Source organism: Bombyx mandarina, chromosome 08 (assembly GCF_030267445.1).
Source record: "Bombyx mandarina strain Sakado chromosome 08, ASM3026744v2".
Classification (NCBI taxonomy): Eukaryota; Metazoa; Arthropoda; class Insecta; order Lepidoptera; family Bombycidae; genus Bombyx; species Bombyx mandarina.
In genome coordinates this window covers 6,719,308-6,738,238 of record NC_143215.1, presented here as the reverse complement: position 1 = coordinate 6,738,238, position 18,931 = coordinate 6,719,308, and the positions used below count along the sequence as shown (strand labels likewise).

Below are 18,931 nucleotides of genomic sequence, written 5' to 3'. Positions count from 1 at the left end.
GATTACAAAGAAAGAATAGACATTATTATTTAAACGGAAAAAGCTGCATTTTATCGTTTGCTCGCATCGCATGCTTATAAAAAGCTGCATATAATTTTACATATATCTTGAAGGTTTGTTTCTTAGTCCACTGATTAACCGGTGTATTCGTACCTAGTATGTAATGCGATTTTGAACGGATTCAAATTATATACGTTTCACTTTCAAAATATCATACTATCATCGTTTAATGAAATCAAAACAGAACTCTCAGTCCACTGCGTGATTACTGGTAGCGGTCATGTAGTCTGGTAGCAGATGTGGCTTGAACCGACTGATACTACAACCGACGTTGTGGATTCTACATGCTGTATTATTACATTACATTACATTACATTACGGTATTTTGTTATTACCAGCAATTGAAACACCTCAGTGTGCTCAGTGCGAGTTTCTTAACGTTCTCGATAGCGTAAAAGTTAACCCAATTTTTATGCAGTTTGAACAGCGCCCCTAGCGGCAAACGTACGCAAACGATCACTTTTCATGCAAATATGAACTAATTTTTACGTTATCGAAAACGTTAAAAAACTCGCACTAAGCCCACAGGGCTCTAAATAGTGACAGCTTTCGTATTTATTATAATTGTGCGCTCCGGTGACCATATATAACTAAGCAAGACTTGAGATAAGCCACCTACTTATGGCAATATGTTAAAATTATGAATAAACTAGAACATCGACATAAGTATGATTCCTAACTCATACGACAACGCGGGCACCACTAGTGAGCTATAATAATATCACTTTGGGTACAGTGCAAAAAGTAACAATCAAATACATATATGTAAAATATGATTTATCGAATGACTTTTTGTGTTATCGTGGCCGTTTAGGTAAGTAATCCTGCAAAAGGTGTGCAAATGGTTTTTAGGAAAAGTTTCCTTCCATCCAGGATGTATCTAACAACGTAATTTAATTCATATTATGTGGGTGCCCTCGGCGACATTGGCATTTCAATGAAGCAATTTCGAGATATATTGGAACCGATATCTGTTTTACGCTTCCTTAATTTAGTTTTTACGCGTTCCATGGTGCCCGAAACGAAGTAAGTACAAATGGTATTTTCTAAATACGAATGCTGGCAATTTTTAGCATTTGCAGATTTTATTTCATGCAAGGTTATTTATAACTTAATTCTTCATCTTCTATCTATCTATCTATATATATAAAAATGAATTACTGTTCGTTAGTCTCGCTAAATCTCGAGAACGGCTGGCCCGATTTGGGTAATTTTGATCTTGAATTATTTGTGGAAGTCCAGAGAAGGTTTAAAAGGTAGATAAATATGAAAATGTTCGGAATTAAATAAAAATAACAATTTCGTTTTTCCTTTCAGGTGTCCCCCGTCGGACGGATTCCTTTTGTTTGTTTTAAGTTTATTTTATACAAAAGTTTAGGTCTTTTATTTATCGACTGAGGCACTACGAAGTCTGCCGGGTCAGCTAGTTCTTGATATAAAATCATAGAGCGTGTTAGATCGAGAACGTTCACTGTTTACCTATCTTCTAATATCTAATAAGCATTCGTGAGGGAACCAAAAAAGATAAGCCCGCTGAGTTGTTTAAACGGTTTTCATAAGGCTTGTTGTTTTTGGAAACTGTAATATCTCTAACGTAATAATATACTTTAACGTTCGAGAAGCGTGTTATGATTGCGTCTAAGTTATAATACATTTAATTTATTCTCCCAAATATTAGAGCGAAGGCACATCGTTGAATTTTTCATCGCAGAACAAAATACACACTACGTTAATCTATTTTCATAACATTCCGTTTCAAATTACGTACATATAAAATATTCGTATCCTTTCCTAATTTTGAAGCTTATATTCCATATCTGGTTTTTGCTGGAGAAAGGCTGTTCACGTATTGTTAAGTAAAGTTTGGCAAAGTCGCGGACTCTGGGACGTAAATTGTGAAGCGGGCTTATGCGGGCAGAAATCCAATCTAAGCTTGAATTGATGATTGATAGCAGGGTCACAGGGTATTATGATGTTAATTTAAAAAAAATGTTGTAAAATGTAAACAACTGCTCATTTACTATAATATAAATGACTATATGGACTTAGTGAGTAGACAGCAGTAGACTGAAGCAGTTTCCTCAGTGTTTACGTGTAACGATATATTTTAGAAAACTACTCTTGGTACCACTCGCTACTGGTGGTAGGACCTCTTGTGAGTCCGCACGGATAGGTACCACCACCCCGCGTATTTCTGCCGTGAAGCAGTAATGCGTTTTGGTTTGAAGGGTGGGGCAGCCGTTGTAACTATACTGGAGATCTTAGAACTTATATCTCATGGTGGGTGGCGCATTTACGTTGTAGATGTCTATGGGCTCCAGTAACCACTTAACACCGGGTGGGCTGTGAGATCGTCCACCGATCTACGCAAAAAGAAAAAAATCGACCGTTTTTCCTAGGGTAACTACCAATAAAATTGAGATTAAAATGGTTCCGGAGGTTTCAATTTTCATACACGATGCATTATACATACGATATTTCATACGATGCATCATGCATTATACATACGATGCATTATACATAGTTCATTGAAAAAGATACACAAAACTTAATAGTTAAGATGCCTAAAGTAAACAAATCATATGTTTAAGAATAAACTTCATTGTGAACGAATAACATTGTGCAAGAATATTCACACAGTATATTTCCGATGTCAAGTTTGCTTTGTTTATTATGATGGCACATTTTCTTAATTTTTTTTTTAAATGAGACTTCTACCCTTCTACCTAGTGCTAAGTGAGAGGCGGTGTTTTTTTTTTTTTTTTTTTTTTCCCACCTTTCCTGAGAGCCTTGTGAGGCTATATCAGCGTAGCCTTAACTAGTACCTAGATGAGCTCACGGGGCTCAAACCTGATGACGTTGCTAATACGAACCCTAGCAAGAGCCGTGCTTCGCAGAATCTACCACCGGATCGGAAACGCGACCCACTGAGAAGATCCGGCGAGAAACTCAGTGGGCTGTGTCTGAGGGTTAGGTTGTTTTTGTAGTGACGTTTCTTGGCTAAGGTAAAGTCATAACATCAGTTTGGCTGTAAACCTGTCTACTCTGGTCTACTCACCGCGACTGTCACCTTTCCATGGATCAATATAAATCATCCATTAAATACATTATATTTAGGATTTGTCTTTATTTGAGAATAAAATGTGTGCATGCAATTTAATAAATTGCATGTTCCCATAAATCGTTCAATTATTTGTGTCACAAATAAATGTCGCAAATGAACAATTTTAATGCTTTCAATTTTAAAAGCTTTCGTCATTGTCAATTAATTTCCGAAGTATAGATATAAGAATATTTTTAAACGTTTTAACGGGTAGTAGTTGATGCATGCTAAAATTTTATCTTTGTATTAAAAGCCTAATGATAATTGTCAGTTGTTGATAGTCGTAGTGCTGATTTTATAGCATAAATATAAACGGTACGATTCATTTGTGATCTACAATCCGCTAGTCGTATAGGCTGCCTTTTGAGCCTACACGAGTAGGTACCACCATCCTGCCTATATCTGCCGCAAAATAGTATTGCGCTTCGGTTGATAGAGTAGGGCAGCCACACTATGTAATTGAAATTTGGAACCTTTTTTCTCCAGGGTTCATAACGGTATTTTCGTTGAGATGTCAATGGGCTTTGGTAAACAATTAAGACTAAGTGGGCCATAAGGTTGTTTAACTAACTAGACAAAAAAAAACATAGAGAGATAAGGCAAAGGGTAAATTTGTTTTATAAGTATTTAAATTTTGCTAATATTATTTCAGTCACTTAATTGAATGGAACTAAAGATTGAAGGTTACTAAGAAATACATGAATATTATAATAGTAATAATAAATTTTTAGATGTCGTTAATCGTAATGTTTGCAATAAATATATTTGTTCTATACTTTCTATACCTTAATTTTTTTGGGCTTTTTTTTTTATATGGCGTCATAGAAAAAGCGTAGCGGATTTTTGTAGCTAAGTAAAATAATTTGCCCTTAACATGTAATTTGCCAACACATTTCATGTTGCGTGTATTATGATTTTAAAACAACAAAACTCAACAATATCTATCTATCTACAAGCTATTTTGAGGACAAGAGATTCTGTTAAAAAATCTAATCAATAACTTTTGAAATCACTTACGACTTCGCACATTGTTTTAATGCCCGATGTTGAATAAAATATTCATAGCATCAATTAAATTTTAATGAAATTTCAAGTCATGAGTAAACTAAGGGTAAAATTTATTTAGTTAGAATGTAAATTTGTTAAAGTTTAATTAGTTGAAAACGCTATTCATCGCTCTGATGAGTCGCAGGCTACTGTGTGTAAAGACCGCACCTTTGACTTATTACGATTTACGTATATTGTTGTTTGTTATTTCATACTATATTAGTAAAGTTACTTATGTAAACATAACGTACGGTAAACGTAAATCTAACATACGTAAACATAATTATCGTGTTACTTATGCATATAAGTATATGTACATAACATCACCAGCCTGTATCTTTCAACTGCTGAAAGTACAACTCTTCCACAATCCGCCATAATACCTACCCGTGCGAGTTATTTTTAACACCTTAACACCGGCTCCCAAGTTACCGCATGCGAAACAAACTCCGAAATCTAATCTTTGTTTTAATCTGATTTAATTCATTTTATGTTTTTTTTAAATCAAAGTAAATAAAGTAAGTAATAAAATAAAGGTAGAAAAAACTTTTTACATTTACCTTATTACTTATTTCTTAAGCTATACCTATATATCTAAAAAAGAATCTGACGTTCTCTGAAATCTGCTGTAAAGGTGCACATGAAGCCACCTAAAACAGTTAATTATTTTATGAATTTACTATCGTCTTCAACGAGCAACGGTGACTACTGAATATCCATGGACTATAAACTCATCTGTTGTTTTTTGCTACAAAAAATAAAGCAGAGATCTAGTACGGTTTGCGTGTACATCCATAATTTTGAATTATCTCCTTTTTTCAATAGATTGAAAGGAAATAAAGATTCACCCTTTGCCATGAATGTAGCTTTAGATCCAAAGAACTGTGATTTGCTTTAGTTTTAAAAACAACTATTTAATTTAGCAGTTCTATTGCTTTTTTCCCGCAGTATCAAATACAGATCTGTAAAAATTAGTTATATTCTTTTAAATGTATAGTAACTAGCTCTAGCTGAGTAGTTTTTTCGACAAAAATAAGAATTTCAAAAAGGTACGTCACTTTTCGAATAATTAAAGCATAAAGTTTGAAAATTTTAATCATGAAAACCAAAGCGCTGCGCTTTTGAATTTTAGGAATATAAATTAGGGAAACGGTTCATATGTAGAAGCACTTTATTCACCTTCCTTTAAATATTTTAATAGAGAATCTTCTCAGAATAAGTAACTTCAAATGGAATGTTCGAAAAGTTGGGTTGTATTTTAAAATAATAGTAATTTTGAATAATTTACTCTTTATTAGTTAATCATTATTAAAACAATTCTTAAATATGCCATGCATTTGAAATCACAAAACTGAGTTAAAGATACGCAGGAATAATACTTTAAAACATTTAATATCATTTTATAATACTGTCATTATATATTAACCCTAAACCTCTCTCTCTCCTATCTATAATATAAGTAATATTTGATTACTAATTTATTTAAAAAGCTGAGTATTCAAAGATCTAAAGCGAATTTCTTACATTTCGAATAAATTTTAGGAAACATGCTGAAGTTTTGTCAGATATTCTGAGATTCTATCTAAACTTTACGAGAACAAGTTTTGATCAAATATCATAATTCGTTAATACATTGAAGTATATAATTAATTATACGTATATGGTTATATCATGTTTCTGAATAAAGAGCGTTGCTTAAAGGTTAGAGGCGAGCGGGTAAGAGTCTTGAGACCTTTTGGATCCGACGGGAAAGTGAGACAGATCAATTTCATCCATGGGGTAGTCTGGTCTGTATCTTTTCTTATCAAAACTTGACCTGTAATAAAAGTAGAAGTTAAGCGAAATACGAACGAATATTTGAAAAAGTTAATTAAATGCCTCATTTTATATTAATACTATTTACAAATTTTAATAGCGTATTTCGAATAATCAACCCGTTGTCGGAGCCCGTAGACACTAGAAGGTGACGTAACTCACAGAATTACATTCCTTAGATTATTACGTTAACAAAGATTTCATCAAATAAGTCCTCGTGAAGTCCCGTCAACCATAATTATAATAATTATTTCATTAATGACAGCGCACAGTACGAATTCTTCGAACAATTATCAATTATCTAAAATGCCTGTATTCTTTCTTGTTCGGAATTTATTATCAGATATGTTGAGAATTTTGATATGGCTGAGAGTTCGTTTGAATCAAATAAATTATATTATACCATGTAAAATTTGAAATATTTTAAGGAAAGTTTCATGTTATTACTACATTATAAAGTACACTTGTATGAATACACCTCATACCTTTTAAAATAAGCGCCAACATGACTTAATGAATTCTGCTTGGGTTATTTCATTCCCTTTGCAAGTTCTACTTAAAATGTTGTTTTAGGTTCGTCGATTCTAATTTCAGTACGTTACAAAAATTATGTAAACGAGACGAGCTACCAAAGTAAGATGAATTTAAATGTAATGATAAGTGACTGAGGCTTACACCGTAAATTAGTGTTAAATTTGATAATTTCAATGTATTTAAAATCTCTAGGGTATTTACGTGAAACGGGAAAGAGCAATTTATTATTCTCTTTACTTGTTAGTTTCAAAATTTATCTTATCGTACTTTGAGAATTGATTAATATCATAACGGTCGTAAACATATTATATCGAAACACTGGAATGTTCACATATTTTGGCGTTGAAAAAGATTCCATGATTGTACGTGAGGGAACCCGGATAGTACATATAAATAAGAATTAATCTCTTGTTTACCTTAGAAAACCACTATATATATAAATTCAATACTATGAATGTTATGAAAAACAATATAATTTAAGTCGTTAAATCGAATGAAAAAACAAGGCCTCAGTCATAAGTAACACTCATATTGTGTGATCACTACAATGTCAGAAAAGTGACAATGAATCGTTTGAGAAAAAATATTTTAATGGTTAGTTAATGTTTTTTTTTTATTGCTTAGATGGGTGGACGAGATCACAGCCCACCTGGTGTTAAGTGGTTACTGGAGCCCATAGACGTCCACAACGTAAATGCGCCACCCACCCTGAGATATAAGTTCTAAGGTCTCAAGTATAGTTAATACAATTTAATGTATGTTACTTTGACGTGACAGCCGTCTTACACTGGTGAATCAATGTCAAGGAAGTTTTGTCCGTACAGGTGATAGAAACGTTTTATGGCGTACGGGAACGGCATAGAGGAGCGGTCGATCTCGTCGAAGTTGCGCTTCTTCACGAACGTGTTGAGGCTGGACCTAGAAATATTATACTGCAATTAGTAAATTGCTAAACAAGCCACGGCAATTTTTTTAAAAAATTTTTTATTGCTTACTTGGGTGGACGAGCTCACAGCCTACCTAGTGTTAAGTGGTTACTGGAGCCCGTAGACATCCACAACGTAAATGCGCCACCCACCTTGAGATATAAGTTCTAAGATCTCAAGTATAGTTACAACGTGTACATTGTGTATCGCTACTTTATAGGTAATACAAGGACTAGTACTGTAAGGGTATTCCGCAAAGGGGATACTTATCAAGTCATATAGGTTCAGATGTATATATATGTATGTATGTATATATGTATCTATGTATATGTATATGTCGGACACGTTGTATATTCTGTATCTATTTACATTATGTTTTCATTATCCTTACCTCTCACAAATGGAAGCATAATGAATCATCGTAATAAAAATGGCAATTTCACTTAACAGAGAAAAATAACCTAAAAATCGAATAAAATCCCTATAACTATGAAAATGAATAATTTTTTTTAAGAGATATTGAGAACTTTAACAATTACTGATAATCTAAATTCTCGATGAATGCGAAAGTAGATCATACAACTAATTTGTCCAATTCAACAAAAGATCCTTTACTTAGGACAAAGGGTCAAAGTAACTCCATTGTACCGCTCACGCAATAATTTATAAAATTGTCGGCAAATATTGTGTCGCCGCTTAGAATTTCATAAAGTTGGCCTTAAAAAATTTTAAGGGTGCAGTTTTTTACTTGCATCCTATCACGGGAATGTGAGTATACTCAAGCTGATTGTTTTGTGAGAAAACAAGGAAAATAAATTATTTCATATTGTAAATCAACTACGTACTTACCTACTATTCACTACGTTATTGGCTTAATATGAGCATAAATTAAATTATGTAATCCTAGTTTTTAATTTGATTCGCCGCGTATATACGTAATTTAATTCGAACATAGTTAATGTCATCACTTTGTTATCAAGATCAACTATATCATGCGATCGTGGCGCACCTCTATTGTTTAGTCAAATTAGTCCACTCAAAGGTCAGGTGTGATCGAATTGACCCGGATTTACAGCCCAATATATTAATTAAAACACATAAACATTAACTTCAAGTGAATCATAATCAATACCGAAATTGGATTTTGAAAAAAAAAAATGTAGTGACATCGTATCTTTTTATTCGCATGGGCTTTGATCATGAACCGAAATATTACTAGGTTCTTTTATAAATAATGTATTTCTTTGAACATCTATTCTACACTCTTGGGTTATTATTCATTGCTTTTTCACCATAGTAATAGTGCTCTCCAAAAGATATTAAAATTAACTCACCGATCGATTTCATCGAAATTACGTTTTGGGAAGCCATCTCCATAATATCCGCCATATTCAGCTGGCACCAGAGGCCAGGGTTCTCGTTTGCCATATGGACTACAAAAATGGTAACATGATAAAATAAAATCTTCATGTTATTAATAAAAAAAATAGTAATGATGTGAGTGAATAAAATATTATATCCTAGAATGTTTGAATGCTTAGTTCAAATACATCATCAAATAACTAATGGATATTAACTACAATTTAGCTGACTTCATATTTTATAAAAGCATAAATATATTTAGATTGAAATATATATTTACAGTTATAGAAGACGATACAAGTATCACAGCGGGATTCCCCATCTATTCCACTAATTACTATATTTGGATTTAACGTCAATTTTATAGGATGTCTGTTTTATACACCCGAAAAATACGCGTTCGAAATTACAACTCAATTGAATATGGGAAATTCGAAAATAATGAGCGTGAAACCTCATTTTTTATTCAGTTCTAACCTGATGTAATCGTACCGCCTGAACATTTGGTACGGTAGATATCCGGAGTGTCTTGCTTCCCTCACGTCTCGCACCAGATTACCGCCACCTAGAGGATCCAGATTCCTTGTTTTGTGACCTACATGTGTCATAATCATTATTTGCAATTAACTTTGTACATAGTTTTGAGTTTCAACAATTCGAATATTAAATTGTCGAAAATTACATTTGGCTACTCACCTCTGATTACTTTAAAACAGTAGTTAAAAATCGAATAATAACGCAAATTTGAGGTTGCAGTGTATTTATTTTTTTAACATCAAGTGACATTTGCTAAATTAGAACAAAATGTATTCGTATTTATCACATGTTTACGTTGTTTGAATTGTGGCTATTTTACTAAGACATTCAAAGTTTTTTTCGATGAATTTAAACAAAGTTAGCCCCTCCCAGAGCATCTAAGTTTCGTACCAAGTTACCACCTCCCAAAGAATCGAGATTACGCTTGACGAGGTTAGGACCACCTAGCTGGTCAAGATTCCTCTTCACGAAATTCGCTCCTCCGAGTGAATCTAAGTTTCTCACAAAGTTGGCCCCGCCCAAGGAATCCAAATTTCTTACGAAGTTCGCGCCACCGAGCGAGTCCAAGTTCCTTACAAAATTGGCACCACCAAGCGAGTCTAAGTTTCTGACAAAATTAGCTCCACCGAGCGAATCTAAGTTTCTGACAAAATTAGCTCCTCCAAGAGAGTCTAAGTTTCTGACAAAATTAGCTCCTCCAAGAGAGTCTAAGTTTCTGACAAAATTAGCTCCTCCAAGGGAGTCTAAGTTACGCACAAAGTTGCTACCTCCAAGAGGATCGAGAAATCTTGTAGATTCTGTTTTATCCCCTTCAGCGTTTCTTCCCAATAATGTAGATCCTCCAATACCGTTAAGGTTTTTTCCAATGAGACTTGATCCGCCAAGACCATGAACGTTTCCACTCTGTAACATGCTAGATCCTCTTAAATGGTTCAAATTTCTACCGATAAGAGTGGATCCTCCAAGCCCGCCCAAATGCTTGCTCGAAAATGCGCCTCCCTCAATTCCATTCGCATTTCTTCCAATAAGCGAACTTCCTCCAATTCCGTTTAGATTACGATTTTCATAACGTACAAGAAATCGTAAAATGTCGGCAATATCTTCTTTTTGTTTATACTCTGCAACCATAAACGGTATAAACACCTTTATATTGTAATATTCAAATTATATCTCCAGTAATGTGCATAAAAAGATTTACTCACCATCTACAGCGAACAGTATAAGCCACGTGAGGTTTTTGTGCAAAATCATAGTTGAAAATGTGCATACCATTCACCAGAAGTCCGGAATAAGTGAACAATACAATATTCAATCCTGAACTAAGTGCACGCGGAAGAAACTTTTAAATTTTACAGATCAGTGCAAAAGAATCAAATCCTGAATTGTGATTTTGAAGTGGTGTACAGTTTGTGCATGTGAATTCATAGATTGTGATTAATTAACAATATTCTAAAATAGAAAACAATCGGTATCGGATTGGATTTATTGTTCAAATAAAATTTCGCACATGTGAAATGTAAAATAAATTCAATTCAAGTATAGACAATCCAATACAGATCATGTTTCTTAAAGTAACGTCTTCACGGTTGGCTTATTTTCAGTGCCAAATACTAAAACGTGAGCGGCTCGTGTGCGATTATTTAAAATATTGTGTAGATAGTCATTTAGATGTGTGCTTTGTGAGTTTTTTTATGTAATTCTTACCGGCGGCATCGTAGCGTTCCCCAGAGGTATGATCATTGCCAGACACGTCTTGTTCCTAAAGGATGATATAATACGTATTTGTGATTAACACAATGTTATTAATTAAGAATGAGATATAAAAACTAAAAAGCATTAGTGTTCACAGCTATATGATGCTATGCCATAAGTGAGTAAGCGTCCTTTGAGTTTTAAGCTATCGTACTGCAATGACTTTTGCTGGTGGTAGGCGTTATTATAAATAGTTACAGTTAGATAGGTACCAGTATTCTGCTTATTTCGACCGCAATATGATCATGCATTATATTTTGGAGGGTGGAACAGTCGTTCTATGATACAATAAAGATTTCATGACTCAGAGTGTGTATCGGCATTCACAGTATGATGTTCAAGGGCTACGATGATCATTTAATGTCAGGTGGGGTTTTATATTGTCTAATCATCAAAAGAAAAATAGTTTTTCCATTTCTCCCTGTCCCACTCTTCAAACCAAATTATTTATACCTTCCAAAAATATATAGGAACCTTTCATAATTTGATCCAATTATCTACTCGTTACGGATCATAATACACTCTATCATTAGTATAATAATAAAATCCTCTTATTATCTGTGATTTAATACGTAGTCCTTGCCAGTAAATTGCATAAAGTATAGTTTTACCTAAACAGAGAACTTCCGAAACAAGGTCCCGTTGTTTGCACTGATAATTACTTTGAGAACTTCAATTAAAGAAGACTAGTTTTAACTTTGAGTTGAGAGGGTGAGGAAAGATACGAAATGTAAGCCTCCCTTTTGGGGCTTTTGTTGCTAATTTATTATTTAAATGAGAAATTTGTTTTAAGTTCCAATGATTAGTAACTGATTGGGGGCTTAAATGGCTAGTCTGTCTTACTAAGAGTATGAAATGATTGGAATTTGTACAACTAATTGATATTCTGTATACAGTGGATACCTTTATAAAAGAAAGAAAAGTGGGAAATTCAATTTCTCTAAACTGATTAAAGCTACTTTAACGATTTTCTATTTTATCGTCAAAGTTGTGTTCAAAATACAATCTTGTAAAAAAGGTAGCGGTTCGGTAATGGATATAAAATAGTTTAATGGTACACAATGCGCAAGTGTGCTATAGATAAAATGATAATTATCTAATGTATGTACGTAAATAAGGCTGGGTTTTATGGGATTCCAAATCAGAATAAATAGGTTCGTTTTTGGGACATTTTCGATAACATCGATTCATGGATAGTATTAGAATTGTTGAAATTTACCTGGTGAGGATCAGCGCTGCAACAGACAAGCAGTGCAGCCACTGCCACGGCAAGCACTCCAGCAGTTCCTCGCATTGTAGTACCTTAACAAAATTGGAAGCATTCAGAGAATTAGTCGAGTAGTTTCTTTTTTTTCCCTACCTATGCTAATAGCCTTTAGAGGCTATTTCAGCGTCACCCTAACGTGTAGGTGAGCTCACGGGGCTCAAACCGGAGTGCTGCTAACACTGACTCTAGCAAGAGCAGTGCTTCGCAGAATCTACCACCGGATCGGAAACGCGACCCACTGAGAAGATCCGGCGAGAAACTCAGTGGAATGTGTCTATGGGTTAATTCGCTCGTCGAGCCCTTCGTCGCAAGCAGCGTGTTCGACGAGGACGGTGACCGGGCGAGTGGTTAGTGACCTTGACCATAGGGCCCGGAATATACCACGTCGTAGTCAATTTTTTGTTTAAAATATTAAGGTGTTCGGTATCTGGACATAAACTTTTACTTCGTTTCCGGGCCCATCAAACAAAAGAAAATTTACGCTTGAGGCCGTTGAATATCAAACGTCAGTGTTTTTATTTATTAGATCGTATGTATGTTTTGTGCTACTGAAATTGGAAAACGAATCGCAATCACTTTAATTAATAGTAAAGAAAACTGTATTCAAAACAAGTTTCTTGTCTACAGTAACATGTTCTGTTGAAGATTATCTTGTTTATTTACCAAATTTGCAAGTCAAATATGAAAAGGGTTTTTAGAGTCCCATTATTAAAGAAGCCCTGTTTGAAATATTGTTTGAATAATATTTATATACTTATTTCTAATTAGTATAGATATATTTCGTTTAATAAATAAACAAAACCTAGCATAAGTTGAATCATTACTTATCATTCATAAGTGTGCTTAGACAGAAAAGTTCTAAACTTCTTTCGTTTCTCATTATTATGCAATTTATTTTTTACTAAAAAAGTATAGAAATAATCTTTAGCTCCATAGCTTGGTTTTGTCTCTGATTTACATTCTTCTGTCTTAGCCTAAAGGAAAATAACATTGACACAATTTAAATTTTTGAATCGACATACATTACTCGTAAAAGTACTTTTAGCATTTTATTAGCTTTTTCTTACTCCATATTTTACATATCTAAAGCAGGAATAACTACAGATTGATATGAAGATGTAAAATTAATATCGATTTTCTTTCATCTTTAAATTGGGTCTTTTTCGAATTAATGACTTCAACGATGACTAGATTTTATCTTTCGTATCACTCCGATATTTTATGTGTTGAGAAACTTTTTTATATTACTTTTCGTATATCTTCTACGAAATTTAGCAAGTAATTTATGTTTATTTATAGCGCTCATGAAAACAACAACCCGCTCACAAACTGAGGCAACATGATGAATGGATTTAGAACTTAATTTTTAGTTGCATAATTATTTTGTAGTTAAAGTAGACAGTGGTATGTGGTTTTTTCCATTAAAATAATTGGAGGAGCGTCACTCTTTGCGGTGACTATTGCTAAATGTAAGAAATAAGCGTGCTCATTTCCTGAAATGAATTTTATGTGATCTATTTTAAATTTATGAGACCTAACATAACCTAACTAAATCTATATATAGTGCCAAAGTAATAAATTTCAACCGAACGAACGAAATGCACAGTAGTTAGACAAACTAATACACAAATTTAAATTTTACAACATATTTATTTTGCTTATGGTAAATCCCATATTTATGAAATACTAGCTGACCCGGCAGACTTCGTAGTGCCTCAATCGATAAATAAAAGAGCAAACTTTTATATAAAATAAACTTAAAACAAACAAAAAGAATCCGGCCGACGGGGGACACGACAAAGGAAAAAACAAAATTGTTATTTTTATTTAATTCCGAGCATTTTCATATTTATCTACCTTTTAAACCTTCTCTGGACTAACACAAATAATTCAAGACCAAAATTAGCCAAATCGGTCCAGCCGCTTTCGAGTTTTAGCGAGACTAACGAACAGTAATTCATTTTTATATACTTTATATATTACATAGAATGATACCAATCACAATTAAATGTTTAAAATATATTCACTAAAAACTACATAATTTGGGGACGTTTTTATAATTTTTAATGTCCAATACTAAATAGTGTATACAAAGTGATCCTTTTATTTCAAGTCTACATATAATAGTATGGGATTAAATTGCTGAAGTACACAGATAGTCTTTTACGAGTCTTCAGGACCTCATGTTAAAGAAACGTTATGATCGTCGACTCAACTAGAATATTACGTTTTAGCTACGAGACTCGACCTCCTTTAACTGACGGTTTTACTTACCTTTTGGGATTTACAAGACTTGAGTAATAAAATCAAATGACAAAAAAGTTCTCACTTTTCCACAAGCCGGATCGAATAAGAGTTTTATGTCATTTATATTCATATAATAGAAGAAAAATATATGATAATTATTGAAACATTAATTTTTTTTTATAATTTTACTGTCAGATAAATGCTAGATTGAAGAAAATACCTACAATCAATTAAGAATCAAACTATTTTTATATATTCGTCAGGAAAATATAACAAATTAGATAATGTATTATATTATGTGAAGATGCAGTGTAATATTACCCGAATATATAATAAATAAATACAGAATTCAATGACGCAAATAATATCAAACACAATATGTAAACCAGAAAATATTATGTCACAGAATATATCTTTTTTTGTTAACTTTATATCGCCTAAACCATATAAGAGAAAGTTACACCTACTAGTGATATAAACTAACTGTATGAACTAGGTTTTTTATTCCTATATGTTTATTATTATTTTTGACTAATACCTTTTTATGAATGCGTATTATAGCATTCCATCACTAACCGTATCCATATGTGTGGATCAAGAGATGCTCTTATCTGAAGTATTTCAATAAAACATCACTCATATACCTATACGCAATAATATTGAATTATTATTATCGAGTTGCGCGTCAGTAAACTTTTTATTATTTTCTGGCTATTCCATTGGTTTTTATAAAGATATTAAAGCATTTGGAGGTTATTTTCAGACACCGTTTTTTAACAATCAATACTACGCTCTTTTTTGTTAACATTTATTTAATAATAAAAATTTGAAGACATCAACGCGCACACGGTATAACTAAATATATTTAACACGTAGCAAAGCGCTACGAATTTTTGTCATTTCGTAGTTGAATGCTACGAGTGAATATTTTTACCTAAATAAAATAGCGACAGCATTTAATTTAGTTCCTTGACTTTATTGGAACGATAGTAACTGTTTGTCTATCTTCATACGAATACTAATGGCATATCCCAAAGAGAACAATAAGACATTATTGCCGATGAGTAAAGGAACTCAACAGATGCTAGGTGTTAAATACAACAACGCAACCGGTGCTGCCTGCTTTAAGACACAAAGTTCACAGCCTTTTTACAAATAAATATCAGCGGATGTATTCTTCGACCTGGAATGCACGAGGGTGCGGCAGAAACGACCGGTTTTTAAAACGTAAATTATTTAGTTAGGTTACATATGTATATGGTAAAGATATTACAAATACAAAGGTAAATATATTATTATATAATAAAAACTGGTGATTACTGTACATATGTATATAACTATCCGTATGGACTATTTTTATGAAATATCCTCTGGCTTTAGGAGCATAAAACTTTTGTAGTTGTGATTGACAAACGACGAATTTTTTCGGTAAGTCAATTATCACACAGGGCTGTCTCAAGGTGTGGTTGGATACGATATGACAGGCAATTTTACTGAAATTTAGTGAGGTGGAAAGGTAAGGCCTAGTGTCCGCAGTGATAACTTTAACCCTCAACTATTTTTGTTCCGAATATTGTTTAATATTATATCTTTACTGTTACTATTTGTGCAGGTTTTTGTTTATTTTATCTGTATTCAATTTAGATAATTTATCAGAAACGGTTTTGTAAAGCTACAGCTCTAAAGCCACAGCTATTTTAATATTTTATGTTGCAAAGCTCGATGTCTGTTAGCACCTCATATTTATCAACGATCTGGGTTAATGGCCATGAAAGAACTTTTATTACTCTTTCTTATCTCTATTTAAAGTCAGCTCGTTCGTGTTGAGTGTGATATATTTATTTTATTTCTCAATATACATCATTTGCTTTGAAAGTTACGCTATAAAGTGTAAACCATATGAAATATGGTAACAATGTGAATCATATTGCGTTTTATGTTCTATTCATGACACCAACTCTCGTTTTCAGTGTTATTATTTTGGTGAATATTAATTTTACATTTTAATTTAGATGTTTTCAAAACCTATATAACATCCATTTTTAAACAATTTAAATGTTCTATTTGCTGCTTACATTTGATTAGTGCTTGATGGAAATAATTATTCTCAAGATGAATAGGAAATATGTAATTTTTAATAGGCTTTTATTAGTTTCAGACGTATGTATGTTTGTAACGGAATCTTTGAGCATGATTTTGACCGCCTTCAAAAACTCGAAATTTGGTACACTTATTAAGGACCGATGAGAATTAAATATTTAAAAAAAATAGAAATAAAAAAAAAACTAACCAAATACGCTTTTATAGAAAATCCAACTAAAAAATAGAAAATAAATTTTAATACATTTGAATTAAAAATAGTGTAAGAAAAAATAATTTTATTGTAAAAAAAGCGTGGGGTGCATGGTATCAGTTATAAATATTTTATGAACATATATGAGTAGAAGGGCTGTTTGGATAATATCCTGAAAAGCACCCTACGCTTTTTTACAATAAAATCATTTTTTCTTACACTATTTTTAATTCAAATTTATTTTCTATTTTTTAGTTGGATTTACTATAAAAGCGTATTTTGTTAGTTTTTTTTAACTATTATTCATTTTATTTAGCTTATCTGTCTAGATTCTGAAGTATTTCTAAGTGCAATCAATCGGCTCTTCTCTCAAAACCGATGCGTTGTAATTTGACTTTGTATATCCTTAAAATACTTCGCCAATCGAAGCATTATAAATAGGATAACAAACAATTATGTTACACGTGTGACAAACACGGTCTTTGCTTGGGTCAAAGCAATTTTAATTCTAAAGATAGGATCAGTATGTTGACTGCAATTATATCTCAAGTGACTCGCATATTTTATATTCAGAAAAGTTGAAGGCGAAATTTGGTCTTCTTTATTTTTAACTAGATAAATTTGAATGTTCTTTTCGGTCATTCTCAAAATGGAGTTCTTGAAATTTAACTTAAATATAGTTGGTATTTGGAAAAATTATAGGAGTGTTTAAATGAATAGAAAAATTCGTCAAATTCACAAATTAAAGTTGAAGTTTCAATTTAGTTATATATGTCGAAATCTTTATAGAACACGAATTTCGTATAAAATTTATGAATAATAACTGGCATATTCGAAGTAAAAGTATATAGTAACACGTTAGAGTCGATTAAAAATGAGAAGACGGATACCAAATCGTGGGCCTTTAAATTTGTAGTAAAAGTTCAAGCAAAATATTTTATAAATTAGTTTGGCGATTATTACTACTGGTTTATTATTACTGGTGGTAGGACCTCTTGTGACTCCGCACGAGTAGGTACCACCATCCTGCCTATTTCTTCCGTGAAGCAGTAATGCATTTCGGTTTGAAGGGTGGGGCAGCTGTTGTAACTATACTTGAGACCTTAGAACTTATATCTCAATGTGGGTGGCGCATTTCCGTCGTAAATGTCTATGGGCTCCAGTAATCACTTAACATCAGGCGGGCTGTGTGCTCGTTCACCCATTTAAGCAATTAAAAAAAAATTCTAAATAGACGTGTGTAATGATGTTAAAAATAATAGGAATATTTTCTTTTTTATATAGACTCCGTAATTTTTTTTGCATCTAAATTAATGATTTGAACGATTAATGAGTTGGTAATCAAGACATAAGAAAGCACGTCTTAAAATACTTTTAAAAATAGGTGAAACAAGAGAAGAGAATTTTAGAGAAGAGAAGAGAATTATATGAATAAATAAATTAGTAAAACAAGTTACAGCGTAAGGTAAAAAAATATTCATATAGATTATATAAAAAAGTTATTACCTTTCAGCTGGAGTAGAGACGTTGGTGATCGGATCTGGCTGTGATGCGATGTGAGGCTGTGAGCTGCCGGTCGGCTTTTATATCCGCTGCCTGCGACCGATGGGCGGAACGAATCCTCCGCCCGCCTTACTCGAGTTTGTAGTACGTTTACGAATAAAAAAAAAAACAAAAAAAAAACATACAAAGCTTTATCATTACTCCCCAATATACACGAGTAATATAAAAAAAGGTAAATAATAGATTTTTATTGCTATTGGTTTTGTTAATTACATTTCTATGTCAGTGCAACGTGAAACAAAATGTTTGCCGAAGCATTTAATCTTTAATGAGTTTTTGAGAGAAATTTATCGCTGCTTATTAAAATAAAACTTCTCGAATTATTTCCGCAGTATGAATGTAAATCGTACTGTATTTGGAAGTAGGTAGACATGTAGGTAGACTTTGAGAAAATGTAATTGTACTTAACTTAAAGTGCTGTTCTT

The 18,931-nt window shown here is 32.8% G+C and overlaps 1 protein-coding gene across 6 annotated transcripts; it reads right to left on the bottom strand.

The window, feature by feature from the left end:
• Positions 1-5,583: 5,583 nt before the first annotated feature.
• Positions 5,584-18,536, bottom strand: Ork (orcokinin). 6 transcript variants are annotated; one of them, XM_028187226.2, is made up of 7 exons: positions 18,450-18,536; positions 12,356-12,438; positions 11,089-11,143; positions 9,325-9,442; positions 8,820-8,918; positions 7,346-7,477; positions 5,584-6,026 (listed from the first exon to the last, which is right to left on the bottom strand). In XM_028187226.2, the coding sequence occupies exons 2-7, from the start codon at positions 12,428-12,430 to the stop codon at positions 5,906-5,908; spliced, it is 600 nt and encodes a 199-aa protein (XP_028043027.2). In that variant the 5' UTR covers positions 12,431-12,438; positions 18,450-18,536; the 3' UTR covers positions 5,584-5,905. The 6 variants fall into 6 exon arrangements, with proteins under 6 accessions (XP_028043027.2, XP_089585239.1, XP_089585240.1 ...); XM_089729113.1 differs by having other exon boundaries at positions 9,325-9,412; XM_089729114.1 differs by having other exon boundaries at positions 7,382-7,477; positions 18,450-18,535.
• Between the last annotated feature and the right edge of the window lie 395 nt (positions 18,537-18,931).

Bases quoted from the DNA above. Each gene is read 5' to 3' on its own strand.
- Ork (XM_089729112.1), bottom strand. From the start codon at position 12,430: ATGCGAGGAACTGCTGGAGTGCTTGCCGTGGCAGTGGCTGCACTGCTT. The intron at 11,144-12,355 runs GTAAATTTCAAC...ATCATCCTTTAG, and splicing joins GCAGCGCTGATCCTCACCAG to GAACAAGACGTGTCTGGCAA. The intron at 10,503-11,088 runs GTAAGAATTACA...TTATGGTTGCAG, and splicing joins GGAACGCTACGATGCCGCCG to AGTATAAACAAAAAGAAGAT.